Source organism: Trachinotus anak, unplaced genomic scaffold, assembly GCF_046630095.1.
Source record: "Trachinotus anak isolate AG129_WGS33_773 ecotype Australia unplaced genomic scaffold, CSIRO_AGI_Tana_v1 ptg000013l, whole genome shotgun sequence".
Taxonomy (NCBI): Eukaryota; Metazoa; Chordata; class Actinopteri; order Carangiformes; family Carangidae; genus Trachinotus; species Trachinotus anak.
Genome location: NW_027273864.1, coordinates 8450347 through 8466006, shown reverse-complemented (window position 1 = coordinate 8466006; position 15660 = coordinate 8450347). Strand labels below are relative to the sequence as shown.

The 15660-nt window shown below is 40.7% G+C and overlaps 1 protein-coding gene and 5 non-coding genes across 7 annotated transcripts in view; 1 reads left to right on the top strand and 5 right to left on the bottom strand.

The window, feature by feature from the left end:
* Nucleotides 1-9913, top strand: part of fgd5a (FYVE, RhoGEF and PH domain containing 5a) — a 36202-nt gene extending 26289 nt beyond the window's left edge. Inside the window, exons 13-21 of one of the 2 annotated variants that reach the window (XM_071493784.1) lie at nt 830-913; nt 1031-1110; nt 1216-1312; nt 2258-2395; nt 2655-2757; nt 2872-3008; nt 5663-5764; nt 6162-6316; nt 8263-9913. In XM_071493784.1, coding sequence (XP_071349885.1) covers nt 830-913; nt 1031-1110; nt 1216-1312; nt 2258-2395; nt 2655-2757; nt 2872-3008; nt 5663-5764; nt 6162-6316; nt 8263-8299 — 933 coding nt within the window. In that variant the 3' untranslated portion in view covers nt 8300-9913. Of the gene's footprint in view, nt 1-829; nt 914-1030; nt 1111-1215; nt 1313-2257; nt 2396-2654; nt 2758-2871; nt 3009-5662; nt 5792-6161; nt 6317-8262 lie in introns of both variants that reach the window. The other variant, XM_071493783.1, reaches the window with a different exon arrangement.
* On the bottom strand, nt 3309-3380 carry trnae-cuc (transfer RNA glutamic acid (anticodon CUC)). Its single transcript has one exon. It is a non-coding gene; the product is annotated as a tRNA-Glu (tRNA).
* trnae-cuc (transfer RNA glutamic acid (anticodon CUC)) lies at nt 3681-3752 on the bottom strand. Its single transcript has one exon. It is a non-coding gene; the product is annotated as a tRNA-Glu (tRNA).
* On the bottom strand, nt 4455-4526 carry trnae-cuc (transfer RNA glutamic acid (anticodon CUC)). Its single transcript has one exon. It is a non-coding gene; the product is annotated as a tRNA-Glu (tRNA).
* On the bottom strand, nt 5323-5394 carry trnae-cuc (transfer RNA glutamic acid (anticodon CUC)). The gene has a single exon. It is a non-coding gene; the product is annotated as a tRNA-Glu (tRNA).
* trnae-cuc (transfer RNA glutamic acid (anticodon CUC)) lies at nt 6373-6444 on the bottom strand. Its single transcript has one exon. It is a non-coding gene; the product is annotated as a tRNA-Glu (tRNA).
* Nucleotides 9914-15660: the final 5747 nt, after the last annotated feature.

Here is a 15660-nt window from a genome sequence, read left to right as displayed (position 1 = left end):
TGGCATTCAGTTGGGTTTCTGTGGAAGGAATCTTTGAGTAAATGAGCAGCACAGGGTGGAGCAGGCGAACTGTGGTGGCTGCAGCCCAGAGGTTGCAGGCAGGGCTCGGGCTTGGCTATCATGCACTGTTTTGTCTCCAGCCAGTCAGCCAGTGAACCCGTAACTGCGGCTGTTTGTGTTGTTGTTGTTGTGGTGAAGGTGGCCGGTCCCACCCAGTCCTGGTTCTCAGTGAAGCCTGAGAAGGCCAGGAGGGCGAGGGGAGGCCTGGAGCCCGGAGCAGGGTGGAGAATTCCTGGATGCTGTCTTTATGGCCCCAGCGGATGTTTAGAGCACACATTAGGTGTGACCAATGATGTAATTTCTTTTGTCTGGGAAGAAATTAAATGCTTCTCATAACACAATGGACTCTCAGTATGTTCAGGGAATCACAATACTTTAAGTCTGACAAGCAAATAAATACTTTGTTTCTGGTAATGCTTGATTTTTGTTTCCACGTGGGAACTTTGTGGTCACTGTGTGTATGTGTGCATGCATGTGTGAGTGCTGTGAAAGGAAACATAATGTAAATAGGTTGAGCCCAGCCAGTTAAGAACAACAATCAGGTGTAGGCTGCTGTTTTAGATACTTCTCTCAAGATAACAGCACCACCTTGTGGTAATTATTGGGTATTTCATTCTGAATAGTCCAGAATCACTCACCATTTTTTAGGACCCAAAACTGACACTTCACATTCTCATTTATCTGCTATATTGGTCTTTTGAAAAGCAAACAAATAACTGAAATCTGATGTTATATAATTCTTATTTCCATTTTCTGTGTTCTTCAACAGATGAATGATATAATGCTGTACACCTACCCTCAGCAGGATGGGAAATACAGGCTCAAGAACACACTATCTCTGTCGGGAATGAAGGTACAACTTTTCACTTCTCTGACAGTTTTGTCTTATTTGCAGCATAATCACAACAAAGTGTTTTGACTGGACTGATGTGTTTTTGCCCATGACACACAAACACACACACACACACAGGTGAGCAAACCCGTACTGGACAATGTGCTGAACTGTCTAAGAATTGAGGTGTCTGACATCACCATCACACTCTCTGCCAGGTGAGCATCTGACAACCAAAACGAAAGTTTAAAACTACTCAAGATGTTAAATCTCTGGCCTTTCAAAAGCACCAGGTGTGATGGTTAGTCTGTTTATCTCTTCAGTTCGGTCGGCGAGAGGGAGGACTGGTTCCACACGCTAAGTCGAGCCATAGCGGACCATGCTGCAGGACTCTGTACGTTTGGTGGGCCCTGCAGTGAGGTAAGAAAAAGAAGTTTTATCATACAACCTATGAAAACAGCAAAGGATCTTAGTTGAAGAAGAGGATTTATATTTGATTTGATTTGCTTTGAAGGACAAACAATAGAAAAGGTTTTATCTAGTGAACCCCATCTGGTCAAACAAGAATGTGACCTACCTCAGGGGAAAACTAGGGTTAACATTGGGGATGGGTGATCTGAAGATCTTATGAAGTGGACGATGTTACTTTGGCATATGATCTACTTTTGAGAAGAATCGTCATTAAAAGGTGATTTCTTTAGATATTTGATTTTAAAAGATCAATCACTGCTAACCAGCCCATTGTTTACTATTAAACAGCTAGTCCGCTAACTGCAGCTGGTGATAGCAGTCCTTGTTGGTGTAGTGGCACACGGACAAGTTCTGCACATGAGCAGAACAAAAAACCACTTCACCAGTTGCAGTCCAAGATGGTGGAGTTACAGTCCATCCAAAGGACGAGCACTCACATATAGCACCTCATGAATAAATAACAGCACTGTCCAAATGGATACTCCATATGAACTAAGCAAAAAGTTTAATTGGACACAATTCGTAAACAGAAGACAGCACTGGGGGCAAAGAATTGTGTCGAGCTGACAAACAACAAAGATATGAATGAGAACTTCCGGTCATGACTTTCACAGTAAAATCAGAGCAGACACAGGATGCTGACTGCAGCTCACTTAACAGCTACCAGGTCATTAATAACAGAGGTTATTACACATAGATTCTTTAACAGTAATAATGTCTATCGATTCACTGTAGCTCACAATATCTGTAAAACAACAATTCACCTTGAGTGTGGTAAAAACCAATAACATTATTGAAACCAAGGGTTAATAGCTATAAAACCCGGCTTTGTTCTCAGTGTCTTCAAATATTCTGGTTCTAACATTTGAACATCACCCAACATTGTCCACACAGGCACGTGAGAAGTTGTGGATGGCCCTGGGGGAAGCTGCTCCTGTACTGGTGCCAGTTTCTCATGTGATGATGTGCATGAACTGTACCTCTGACTTCAGCCTCACACTGAGACGACACCACTGCAATGCCTGTGGCAAGGTCAGATACAACACTGTAAAAACCACTGTGACTGCTCTGTGATGAGTCTTTTTTTTTTCAGATCAGTTTTAGGAGATTATGAACCTTACCTAATGTGGTGTGTTTGATCATTTTATCACCTTTTACTGCTGTTGAAAATAATGATATCAGAATTTTTTAATTATGAGGAATGAATGAGGTTTTAAATGAAGCTCACTGAAACTGGATTAAGTCCAACCGTGGTTGATAAGTTTTCTTTGTATTCTGTCTCTCTGAGCAGGTGGTGTGCCGGGCTTGTTCCAGGAACAGATACCCACTGAAGTACCTCAAAGACAGAGTGGCCAAAGTGTGTGACCACTGCTATGCTGAGCTCAGGAAAAGAGGTGAATCTCAGCTTTCTATACATAGAAGTGTCTCACTGGTGGGGGATTATGGTAAAGTTATCTTGGTGTGTTCCTTCCTCTTTCACATGGTATTAACTGTGTATGTGTCTGCAGGTGGAAGTGTGCCGGGGGCATGTGGTAGCTCCAGCCCTCGGACTCATCGGGCCAGTCGTCCCCTCTCTGCTGTCTTCCAGAGCCTGCAGCCCCCGAGTTTGTGGAAGAGCAGAAAGAGCACCTCCCCTCTCAATCAGGTGGACTACATTTCCCATATGCCCACTGTGCCTCTGTTTCAGTTCTAACATGGATTTGACGAGCCTCACAATATGGCATTTTATGGGCCCAGTTTAATCACAATTCATCACATGTAATAATTTCACCAACTCCTGACTTTGCATTGTTAATATGCACAGGACAGGACAGACATTTAGTTAAGGGCAGTGATGTTTTATCTGTGTTAAGTCTTTCTTTTTAATGAAGAAAGATTCACTTTCAGCATGTCATAGCACCCAGCTTTTATTTATGGCTTTGATTATTCAGTAAGTAAACAGACGTTCCCTGACCGGGAATCGAACCCGGGCCGCGGCGGTGAGAGCGCCGAATCCTAACCACTAGACCACCAGGGAGCTGAGAGTTGTTTGATTAGTGGGGCAAGAGTGTAACCGTTCTAGGTTGAACATTTATAAGGGATCTTGAACACTCTCCATTGACATTAATTAGCAACAAATCACATACAGAAATCTCAATTATTCCTTACTTCTCACTGTAAATGTGCTCAGGACCGATGTTTAGTTAAGGCTATTGATATTTTGAGTTCAGCTTTTTTTGTTTGAATGAAGAAACACTCACTTTCAGCACATTATGGCACATACCTGCATGTCATAGACTTTTATTTATGGCCTTTATTATTCAGTAAAAAACAGATGTTCCCTGACCGGGAATCGAACCCGGGCCGCGGCGGTGAGAGCGCCGAATCCTGACCACTAGACCACCAGGGAGCTGAGTGCTGTGTAGCTGGGCCAGCAAGAGCTGCTGACCATTTACCAATGCAGAGATTTGAATTTGCAAAGAACTGTAACTATGGAGAAATACGCATTAATTTTGTGTTAATACAAAAATGGTTTCACACTGAACCTCCAACAAAGACTGACTGGATAGATATTGTGACAAATGTTCAAAGTATGGAGACATTGACTTTTCCACTAAATCTACAGGTTGATAAATTCATGCAATACTGAGAATAATGGAGTTTGTGTTTGACCTCACAAGATGATTACTGATCCGTTACTTAATGAACTGACCTGTATTTCCATCAGTATAACATTTGTATGGATGCATAGGTGACCAACTGTTTGTTCAACTACATTTTGTGTATTTTTATGTTGCTTTAAAATATGAAGTATTTAAAAAAGCATATATTTTGTGAATACATTGAAACATAAAGGAATGAAAATAAACACACAAACTTAATTATATGTTCCCTGACTGGGAATCGAACCCACGACAGTTACAGCATCAAATCCTAACCAAATATCTCAATAATTCCTTACTTCTCATTGTAAATGTGCTCAGATGTTTAGTTAAGACTGTTGATACTTTCAGTTCAGTTTTTGGTTTGAACCTAGAAACACTCACTTTCAGCCTGCTATGGCACATACCTGTATGTCATAGGCCTTTATTATCCAGTAAGTAAACAGATGTTCCCTGACCGGGAATCGAACCCGGGCCGCGGCGGTGAGAGCGCCGAATCCTAACCACTAGACCACCAGGGACCTGACTGCTGTGTAGCTGGGGCAGCAAGAGTGGAACTGTTCTTGGATTAATTTTGATAAGAGAACTTATACACTTGAATAGGTTTAGGTTAATCAGCAACAAATCACATACAGCTGTCTTACTGCTGACCATTTACCAATGCAGAGATCTGAAATTTCAAAGAACTGTAACTGCAGAGAAATAAGCATTAATTTTATGCTAACACAAAAGTGGTTTCACACTGAACCTCCAACAAAGACTGACTGGATAGATGTGTATTGTGACAAATGTTCAAAGTATGGAGACATTGACTTTTTCACTAAATCTACAGGTTGTTATATTCTTGCAATACTGAGAAAATTTGATTTTTTTATAACCCTATGAGATGATTGCTGATCCTTTATTAATGAACTGACGTCAGTATAGACATCAGTATAGATCAGTATAACATTTGTATGGATGAATAAGGGACCAAGAGTTTGTTCTACTATGTTTCATGTATTTTTATGTTTCTTTTGAATATAAAGGGCTATAAAAGCAAGTATTTTGTGAATACGCTGAAACATAAATGAATGAAAGTAAACACACAAACTTAGATATATATTCCCTGGCTGGGAATCGAATCCACGAGGGTTAGAGCACCAGATCTTCTCACTGTAAATATGCAGAGGACAGATGTTTAGTGAAGATTATTGATACTTCAAGTTCAGTTTTTTGTTTGAATGAAGAAACACTCACTTTCAGCACATTATGGCACATACCTGCATGACATAGGCTTTGATTTATGGCCTTTATTATTCAGTAAGTAAAGAGGTGTTCCCTGACCGGGAATCGAACCCGGGCCGCGGCGGTGAGAGCGCCGAATCCTAACCACTAGACCACCAGGGACCTGTACAATGAACTGCCAAGCTTGTGCACTGGAATGTCAGGCATTTATGACAACTGATCAGAAGGAGACACTTGTGTATAGTGCACAACAGCTGCCAATAGGGTTCACTATCTGCTTTTTTACCCTTCTTAGTATCCAAGGTGCTGGTCCTGGTCCGGCAATAAATACCAGATTTATGTTTCTCATGTTCAGGGGCTCCAGTTATATTATCCACATAACTGTGTTTTGTGTGTTTGTGTGTGAATAATATGTGATGAATTTCATCAGGTGTCGCTTGGCGTGGAGGGCTCCACCATGAGCGGCAGCCTGCAGCGCCGGAAGAAGAGCAAGAGGAAGTGGAAGCGGCTGTGGTTCCTCCTCAAAGACAAGGTGCTCTACACCTTCACAGCCCGTGAGGTGAGGGGGCACAGAGTCTCCCACACCAGCCCCAAGACACTCACACACTGTCATGATCACTCAATTACAGAGGCACTTCCTCACAACCTTTGTCTGTTCTTCTCCTTCACCTCTGGCAGTGCAGATCTGTTTAACCCACATGTCTCCAGTGTTCCAGCTTTCTTCCCGGGCAGAAGACTTTACATGTGACTAATGAAGGGATTCTCTGTGCTCTCTCCTTTTCTTTTGACAAGTACACATCTGAGTGCCGCACTGCTTTGCTCCACATTGAAGCATGAAATACTTGTTAGTTGCATATTGCTGCTGACAGCAACATCTCTGTTTTTAACCCGTACGTCTGTGTTTGATGTGTTCACTCTGCTTTCCTCAGGATAAAGTGGCTTCAGAGAGTCTACCTCTACAGGGTTTCACCGTGAAGCTGACTGAGAGACCAGAGGGAGAGGAAAGCAGCAACGTGTTCCACCTGTACCACAAGAAAACCCTCTACTACACCTTCAGGGCCGACGATCAACACACTGCACGGAGGTTAGCAATGGCACCATTTTAATGTAGTCATGGTTGTCAGTCCTATTAAAAGCACATTCCCTGACCGGGAATCGAACCCGGGCCGCGGCGGTGAGAGCGCCGAATCCTGACCACTAGACCACCAGGGAGCTGTAATGGGTTTGCTGGTTGGCATTTGGGGAATGTGTGACAGCAAGCTGAGGATTAACTGCCCTGTGCACAGTGTTGTGCCTCCATCGAGCACTTTGCTTACTCTAAGACCTGTATATCTTAGGATGCCTGACTGATGACTCTGGCTCATGTTTCTTTTTGTATTTTATTATAATTTTGACTTGTTTATTTTATCTGTATATGTGCTCTGTCATGCTGAGACGTTTTGGTAAAAAGCGTTAATCTGACAGCCGTCTGTATCTGTGAGAGATGACAACAGGTTCAGACATTGCAGTATTTTAATGAATAAGTGGGACTCTGGGACATTCCTGTACTGCTGGGAACCAATCAAGCTGACAAACCATGTTTATTAACGAGTATTAGCTTTGATTTCTTCCAACTGAATCTAACCTCTCCTAAAGGCACCAATTATTATTTGGATGAGCTTTTTACTTTCTATCAGCTTCTTTATCTCAGAGTTTTCCCTGTGAAAACATATTTGTATACATACTGTATGTACAGCAGCAAGCAACAAATAAATGTCATTTACAGTCGAGCCAGTACAGCAAGTTGATTTTTCAGGTGTAAAATACCCCTTCAGTATCTATCTTGGTCACAATTAAAACAAACGATATCAAAATCGTTTGTATATGTTCAAAATGTTTGGGGTTTTTTTGTTGTTTTTTTTAAGTATCTAAAGATATATTGCTTTCTGATTTTTTTCTTTAACCCTCAAATATTGATTTCACTTTCAGGCTAAAAAAATTCAGTATCAGTGGGGCTGTACATAATCTATACAGCACTTTGAAACCAAAATTATAAAATACTTTGCAGGAGGAAGAGAAAGAGAACAAAGAGCAATAAAAGAGGTAGACAGGCCAAATAAATAAAGATTAGTCAACCTCAAAACATACAATTATAAAATTAAGAAAAAGACAAAGAAAACAAATGAGTTTTAATGTGTTTAAACGTAATTTGTTGCTAATATGCTATTTTAAAATAGATAGTCATCTGAATAAAGCACTGAGTAAAACTGCTCTGAACAATGTGAGTTGTACATTTTTCATGTCCCAGTTTTAAAGAAGTTATTTTTAAGTTTAAAACATTAACATTAACAGCTGTTTACTTACCAGTCTGGAAGAAACATTTCAACATCAACATCAAACCTCATTTGTACACTCACCAAGAGCTGCCTCCTGTGGTGGAAAGCAATCCTCTTGTTTTGCTTCTATTTCTATCACTTCTCTTCAGCTGAAGTTAGCATGCTGATCAGATAACTCCGGTTTGATGGGACTGTCTCGTCACTTTCCGATGGCGAGTCACTTTAGCGTGTAGTTTGTTCTGAAGAGGTAGCGCTGCTCTTGTAAATGCAACGATAGCTGAAGCTCTTGGCAAGACTGGTAAGTAAACAGCTGTTAATGCTAATGTTGGCTTTGTAGTAATAGCTAAACTTACAAATAGCTCCTTTGATAAGACACTTTCCAGAAAGAGCAAGGGAAGGAGCAGGGGTCAAGATATCCTGACTTGATATCTAATCATTGGTATGGCTCAAGTTCCACAAATATTGGATCATTCATTTCCCCTAATTGAGACCCTAAGACCCTCCCTGCCTGGTAAAAACCTAAATCTAGCAAACCTCCTTTCTTCAGCTTCCCATTGAAAAATATAGTCTCCAAGCCCAGGATCAACAAACAGGGCATTACTTAGCTTTCTTCATAGGGTAAATATTGCTGCCCGTAACTGGTGAAGTGACTTTGTCATTTAAAAATTGGTGGGGTGCCCCTTTAAGTCTAATGTTCCTTTTCCTTGTGTTTCAGATGGGTAAACGCCATGGAGGAAGCTACCGTTTTATAGCACCTGCTCAGTTACATGAATGGGCCCTGCTGTCTGTGACTGCTAAAACTCCCCTGTGGAGCACAACATAGCTACCTGCTGCTTCTGAACTCAGACCACCAGTAAGGATTCATGTCTGGCCCACTGAGGAATATTACACGACAATATAATCACTAGGGGCATCTTAGACAAGGCTGCCACCCAGTGGTAGGTAGGTAAAAGTGGTCAGAGTCAGAAGGATGCTACTGTGTGGAAAGAAGTAGTGGAAACCTCCTGTTGGAATATGATTTAGCATATGAGAACTCTTTGGTTCCCAGTACTCTGATCCAGCAGAGTTCACAGGAGCAGCTTGGATACATCAATTGCTTCTTATAAGAGCCTGAGAAAGAACATTTTATTCCCTCAGTGTCGCCTTTTTACAAGAGCCAACTCTTAAAATCTGCAACTGTTCCTACTTTGCTGTACTTTGGTGTCTTTCCCTAGAGTTTCCACTGGATTATTAAGCCAATCTTTTGGTTCTGCAGGAGAACATCACACAGTTTCAACATTACTTTGCAAGTAACATTGCTCTATAGTAGTTTTTACAGCTCATAAAAGGGAATAATAGGAGATATATGGTATTCTGAATATATATTGTGAAGTATACACTGCAGATACTGAAGTGAATTATATGATTTATTTGTATAGAAATGGTGTTACACGATGTTCTGAGTAAGAGGTCATTTTAATCATCATCACAGTGTCTGTACATTATATTCCTTGTGGCATTTTCACATTCTTATTCTTGTATTGACTCTACAAAGCTATGGAATGACCCTCAGCATGACAACCACTCAAAAGTACTTCTATATGGATGAAAATCTTTAAAGATGCTTTGAATTTGACTCTGTAGGTTATGAAATCCTCTCAGAATACTGTCATACATTTCTGAAGTGCCAAATGATTTCTGACAGTTGAATGCAGTGCAATTTCCAGTTGATGATGAATGTGCCTGAAATGAAATTGTACTCCTCGTTCATCTTTATGTTATCACAGTACTGTACTACTGTCGTGTCTCCAGAAGAGACTTTGATAACATTTGCTTTTTATCTACTCTTATATACTTTAACTTTCTAGTATTTTGAACAGTTCAGTTACTACCCAGTAACATAAGAATATACTATTGTGCCATTTTTATCAATGCCTTTTTCCTGCTGTATATATACTGCTGGATGTAATTACAATTTAACCACTTGGACATAATGAAAACTGCAGGAAAAAGCCACTGTCTAACTACCTACAACCTGTCATTGTTAGAATCTGAGCCGCTTATGTCCTCAGCAATAGGAAAGGCACTGAAGTTTCACTCCTCTCTCTGCTCTAACATCATCACACATCCATAGTTTCTCTTAAATAACCTACCTAAAGGCATTACCTGCTCTATTCAGAATGCAGCTATACTACATGTGATCTTTCACCCACCAAACTGTATTATTTCTAAAGCACACAGTTGTTCATCAAGTACTGTTCAGCTTTCCTACTTGTTTCTAATGGACAATGCCAATAGTGTTATTATTGATTGTACCTCTTGCATATAGTGCATTGTAAATGTTTATGTATATAGATACATATAAAAATAAACTCATTTAAAAAGTTTATTCATTCTGCTTTCATAGTGTAGTGCACTGACTGTTTTTACACCTTAATCTGTTTCTTTAGCATAAAATTATAAAACTGACTGGACGCAATAACATAAACATCTCTATAATGATAGCCCCCTCCAATACAGTAGTCCATGTATAAATACCACCTTTGCAAAGCACAATGTTCCTTTTTGTTGAGAATATGTTCACATGTGGTAAATTTAAGGTCTTTATACTCATGCAATTTATTGAAAGGTTCATCATTCTCATATGCCCGACCCCTATTTCTGCTTTCAGCCTGGGTGACTGAAATATCTAAACATCTTAAAATATGACAGAACCTAGTACAACCACACATTTTAATCAGCTCTTTTATCTCAGTAACACAGTGCTTCACAAATGCAGTATTTATTGAAGGGTTGCTGATGTGCATTACATTACTTTGAACAGTAATATAATGTTGTGCTTATCCACTGTTGGGGATAAATACTGTTTTTTTAAGTACATACCAAGCTCATATGTGTCCATTGTTTTGTGGTATTGGCAAAAACAGTTTGGTTAAATGCCTCTTTTATCCAGCAGGGAGCAGCAGTACAGCATGCCAAACAGATCTCATCTTGAACCAAATCAGATACACTGATGATTCAAAATATGGAAGATCCTCGTGCATATCTGTTTGTTGTCCAGTATATAATTGGTGTTTGAGTTTGAAAGTTCAAAGAAGATTAATAAGATGCAACAAACGATAACAACAGCTGAATTAACACTACCATAGCAAATTTATTTGTGTATGGCATGTATTAGAAGTTCAGGGAAGGTTTTTTTTTCCTCATTTCTATTCATTACTAATATAATATTTATAAAAAGCTGAGATACAAGGGTGGGACAGTGGTGCAGTAGTTAGTGCTATCGCCTCACAGCAAGAAGGTGAACCCCAGGCTTGGGGCCTTTCTGCGTGGAGTTTGCATGTCCCCGTATCTGCTTGGGTTTCCTCCTTGGGTACGCCGGCTTCTTTCCACAGTCCAAAGACATGCACATTATGTGAATTGGCGACTCTAAACTGAGTGTAAGTGTGCTTGGTTGTTGTCTCTATATGTCAGCCCTGTGATGGACTGGAGAGAAGTTCAGGGAAGGGCTTTTTTTTCTCATTTCTGTTCATTACTAATAGAAAATTTATAGAATATTTTTACAAAGCTGTGATAGACTGGCGACCCAGTGTTGGGTGGGATTGGCTCCAGCCCCCCCTCTCCGTCACCCTATATGGACAAGTGGTATGAATAATGAATGAATGAATGAAATACCAGCCTTGTACTGAAAACATTTATTTCTTTATACAGAAAACAAAAACTGGAAAGACAAAGAAATGAGTACAATGTCAGTATTTGCTCAGTAGAATGATCATCTACCAGAGGTCCCCCTTTATGCAGCAGGTATACTAAAAATCTCTGCAGACATACACTTAATATGCATAAGGTAGCTTAGGATGTTTCAGCATATAGATCTAATTTCAAAGGACCGCAATGCCTCCACTAAAAATAATAAGTATTTGTGCATACAACTACATCAGTCATAGATAAGAATTTGACAGTACTGCTGTCAATCAATTGTCAACACATCAACTGATCCTAAGGGAGACACTCTAATTCTAGGTCAAATAAGGTGTATTATTTGTCTAGGCTAGAGGGAATAGCCATCATCACTGTTAACCATGTCTTTGTTATAGATTTTGTTAGTAAAATACACATCCCCATCCACTGCCAGTACCGACGCTCTACACTTCTTTTTTCCCAGCTTTTCGCTTCCCAGCCCCAGCCAGGCTGCAGGGTAATTCAAGCCTTCTCAGATAAGTTAATTAGCTGTGCCAAAGAGTTTCACTAGGTCAGAAAGCGATGGACTGCGACCAGGAAAACAGTGGCTATTAATATTTTAAGACAATAAAAGAGCACAAATCATTTTGGCGTATTTCTTTTTCAAAATTTGCAGTATTAATGACCGTAAGTTAACCAGAGCAGGGCCAATGTGAGAGCTTACTAAAGAAAAGAAAAAGGATGTGGCTTTAATTTATCGGCCCTAATAGTGCTTTGATAATTCAAAAATGGCATTTGATTTAATAATTTCAAAAAGCCTTTCTATACAGATAATGAGGGAGGAAGGGAAGAGAGAGTGTTTGCCGAGAATATTGTTAATGGATCCCAAGATCAAGACCAAAAGATCATTTCCAATTAGATGAGTAAAGATGAAGTGATTATATGCCAGTCAGAAAATAGGCAGAACAGAAAATAGGAAGATTGGGGTTGCTCTAGATACATGATCCCAGGAGCACCACTGACCCAATACATACTTGAAGTAACAGGAGAGAGAGGGAGAAGTGAGAAAAGCATTGAAAGCGTGGAAAGTTCTTTAGTTCCTTCCAGCACCTGGAAGTTAAAGACACCTTGTCAAACTTCTAGTCTTGGGAGATGGGAGCGTAGACTCAGACGCATGGTTGCAAAACCTTTCCCTCGGTAGCCAGGGAACCTGAGATGCAGAAAGAGATTAGGTAACTGCCTGCACGCTTGAATCAATAGCCTTCAGTTTCTGTAGTCTCTGCAAAGTCTCTCTCTTTTCTCTGCAAGAAAATGGCCTCTAAAAATAGTAAAAGGACAGCTTCTCCTTGTACACACTCGAAAAGTTTCAAATCCACATCCAGGAGGCCAATAACAAGTCAGAAATTCAACAGAGATTGTATTGCATTACCAGAGAGAGCAATCCCTTGCTGGAAATAAAGTTTAGAATCAAAGTGAATCAAAGTGCTAATCGGGGTAAAATAGAGATATAACTGAAAAAACTGGCCAGTGTTGTAATTATATTTTAAGATCAGATAGGGACCTATGTCAAAGGGACCATTCTTAGCCCTAAGTGAGTAGCCAGGCTAGTCAGGTTTGTAAATTTCCCATGCTGTAATCTTAAAATCTTGTTCCAATGCAGTGTTGTGAACACACCTGACCAAACTCTGAGGTAAGGATTTTCTGAAGATGAAGCGTTTCATTTGATCTTTGTTCTTATCTAATGTTGTTATTCAGAGTATCAACGTAGAATATGTTACACAATAGAAGATGTGTATGAATGACTGTGAAGTAGGCAGCTGGGTACACAACAGAATGTATGAAAGCCCTGTTGATAATCAGACTGTGTGTGTGTCACCTGCCTCGGTGACCAGAGACAACACAAACACTTGTTGATGTTTTTGGTGTTTTTATCACAGCTTGAGGGGAAAGTCACTTCAGTAGTGGTTAAAACAGGAAAGTAAGTTTACAATGCTTTTAGAGATAACCCAACCTCTGACACAACGTTTTACCTAACTCATGTTACGTGACACCATGTATGGGCTCAGACAAGCTTATTTTTGTCTAAAAACTGGTCTGGTTTAAATGAAGCAACAGCTGAACTTCTCCTTGTCTACAAACACGCAGTTCTCAGCCTTGAAACATGAAAAAGGCCTAAAGCAAAGAAGAGGGAACAAGAGACCGTGTAAGGCAAAGAACGAAAAAGCTGAAGCGAGTGACAGGGAGAAGGAAATGAGGACAGATAGAGTAAGGCAAATTTAGTCTGTGGCATGTCTCTTGATGAAAGGACCATTTCTCTCCTTTTTTAGGGATTGTTTTTTTATCCCTCCCTCCCTCTGACTATTCCTCTCATTACTCACTCTCATGTTTGTCCTGGCACTGCTGGGATGGCAGAAATGGCCATCACAACAGGAAGTGTCTGGGTCCCCTGCCCAGATACAAGTCTAATTCACACAGCAGTATATGAAACCAGCAGAGTATATGCTGTGCTACGTCATGTTAGCTGTGTCCTCTGAGTGAAATTACATAACTCAGAGAGACTCAACAACAGCTCGGTTTATCCCTTTGGAAATGTGCAAACTTAAAAAAAAACCTCAAGCAGTAATTCTTCCAGCCAACAATCATGTCTCTAATTTACACTTTAAAGCTGGAGGGGGGGTATCTTTGCACTTCCTCAGCCTCAGGCGTTAGCAAGAAATTGGCTTTATGACCATCACATAACTTGTGACCTCATAAAACGAGGCACTCCTCCGACTTACATTTCTTCCATCAGAAAGTGGTGATGGTGAGAAAATATTTTTTGCCTGCTGGCATTGAGGAGAAAATCTTGCTTCCTCAATTTGTTGTAGTTCCTGTTGAACCAGAATGTTGGGCAGAACAAAACACGCGAAGGGGTAACTCAAGTACAAGTGCAATGGATACCAGCTGGGGAAGCCAGAGGCAGGATTTATCTAATGGGAGAGGGGCAGGCCGAGGTGACTGATCAAAAGTCTGTCATAATTTAACTGGGTGGAACTTTTTTTTTTTTTTATTCACAACCACTGGTGCAGAAAGAGGTCATCAATTAAGATAGATTGTCCTCCAGGAAGTGGAAGGAATGGTAACAGTCATAAGGCTTTATTGTACTGTAATAGGAGTTTATGTTTTTTATGTTTTTTCCCTTGTGTCAAAGAAGGTTTCGCTGACTACAATTGACACCTGCTAACACGTTGAATCTTTGAAATTAGTGGGGACGTAATACTATTCTTTGTCACAACCACACATTATAGAGATATCTTGAAATCAGTTTTTTTTAAAAAGGGCTTGGCCACAAATCTGTGTCGTGGTGCCAATGCACAGAGATTTTCCAAATCTATTGTCCTCTGCTCCAAATGTTTGTGGTGGTGATGAGTAACTTCATGCTAATCTCTATCAGCATTCAACCCTGGTCTATACGTCATTGTGTTATCCTTTTTAGAGCTATAAATACCCCTCTAGGAGCTGAGACAGGCTTACTAAATTCACTGGTCCATTTTCTCTTATAGTCATAAGGTATTGGTGGGTGGGACTGATGACTCAGCACCACGTGGATCTCTGTGCTTTGTGTAGGAGAGGAGGAGAGGGAGTGTGGACATACTGTGGGCAGGGCCAGTATGGAAATTCATGGCAGTCTGGATCAACCCACAAACTGTACTCTCTCTAAACCTCTGTGTGTGTGTGTGTGTGTGTGTAACAGAGACACATGGAAAGAGAGATAGTCCAGACCAGTTGTGTATCTGAGCATACACATTGCTTTGATTTCCTGGTTTGTTGGTTCTGTTGCCAAATACACATTTTTCACTGGAGGGAAAGAATTGTTGGGGTAGCTACTACACTCAGTGTGTAGCTGGAAAGCTTCTCATTCACTTCCTTGTTTTGCTTTTCAACACTCATGATGTGTGATACACATTCAGTGTCAGGCTCAGGGCGAGGTCAAGACAAACTAAATCCTGGAAAGACACGGTATTACTTGTGATAAGGTCCGGTTTTCTGTGTTGTCGACCCAGTTCTGTCAGTGCCAAAGCCTGAAATGCACAAAGCATTCAACAATAACCCTTGACTCCACTGTGTAACTCCATGACATGTGTTCACTGCAAATGCTGCACAGCCATAGTCTCACTTCACTTCTGCGTGTGTGTGTGTGTGTGTGTGTGTGTGTCTTGTGGGGACTGAGCGCACACTAAACCAAGGGAACTCCTGTCACTGTGAGAACAAAAACTGAAATCCCTACAGGTGGAAACTGCTTTTACGGGGTGAAGGGTTGATTTTAGGGCGAGGGTTATGATTTTGGTTGCGGTAAGGTATTCAGTGGTGATGGTTACAGTGAGGGGGTAAAGGGCAGGGGCATGCATTATGCCACAGTGTTTCCCACAGTGAAACACAAGTGCGTGTGCGTGTGCGTGCGTGTGTTGGGGAA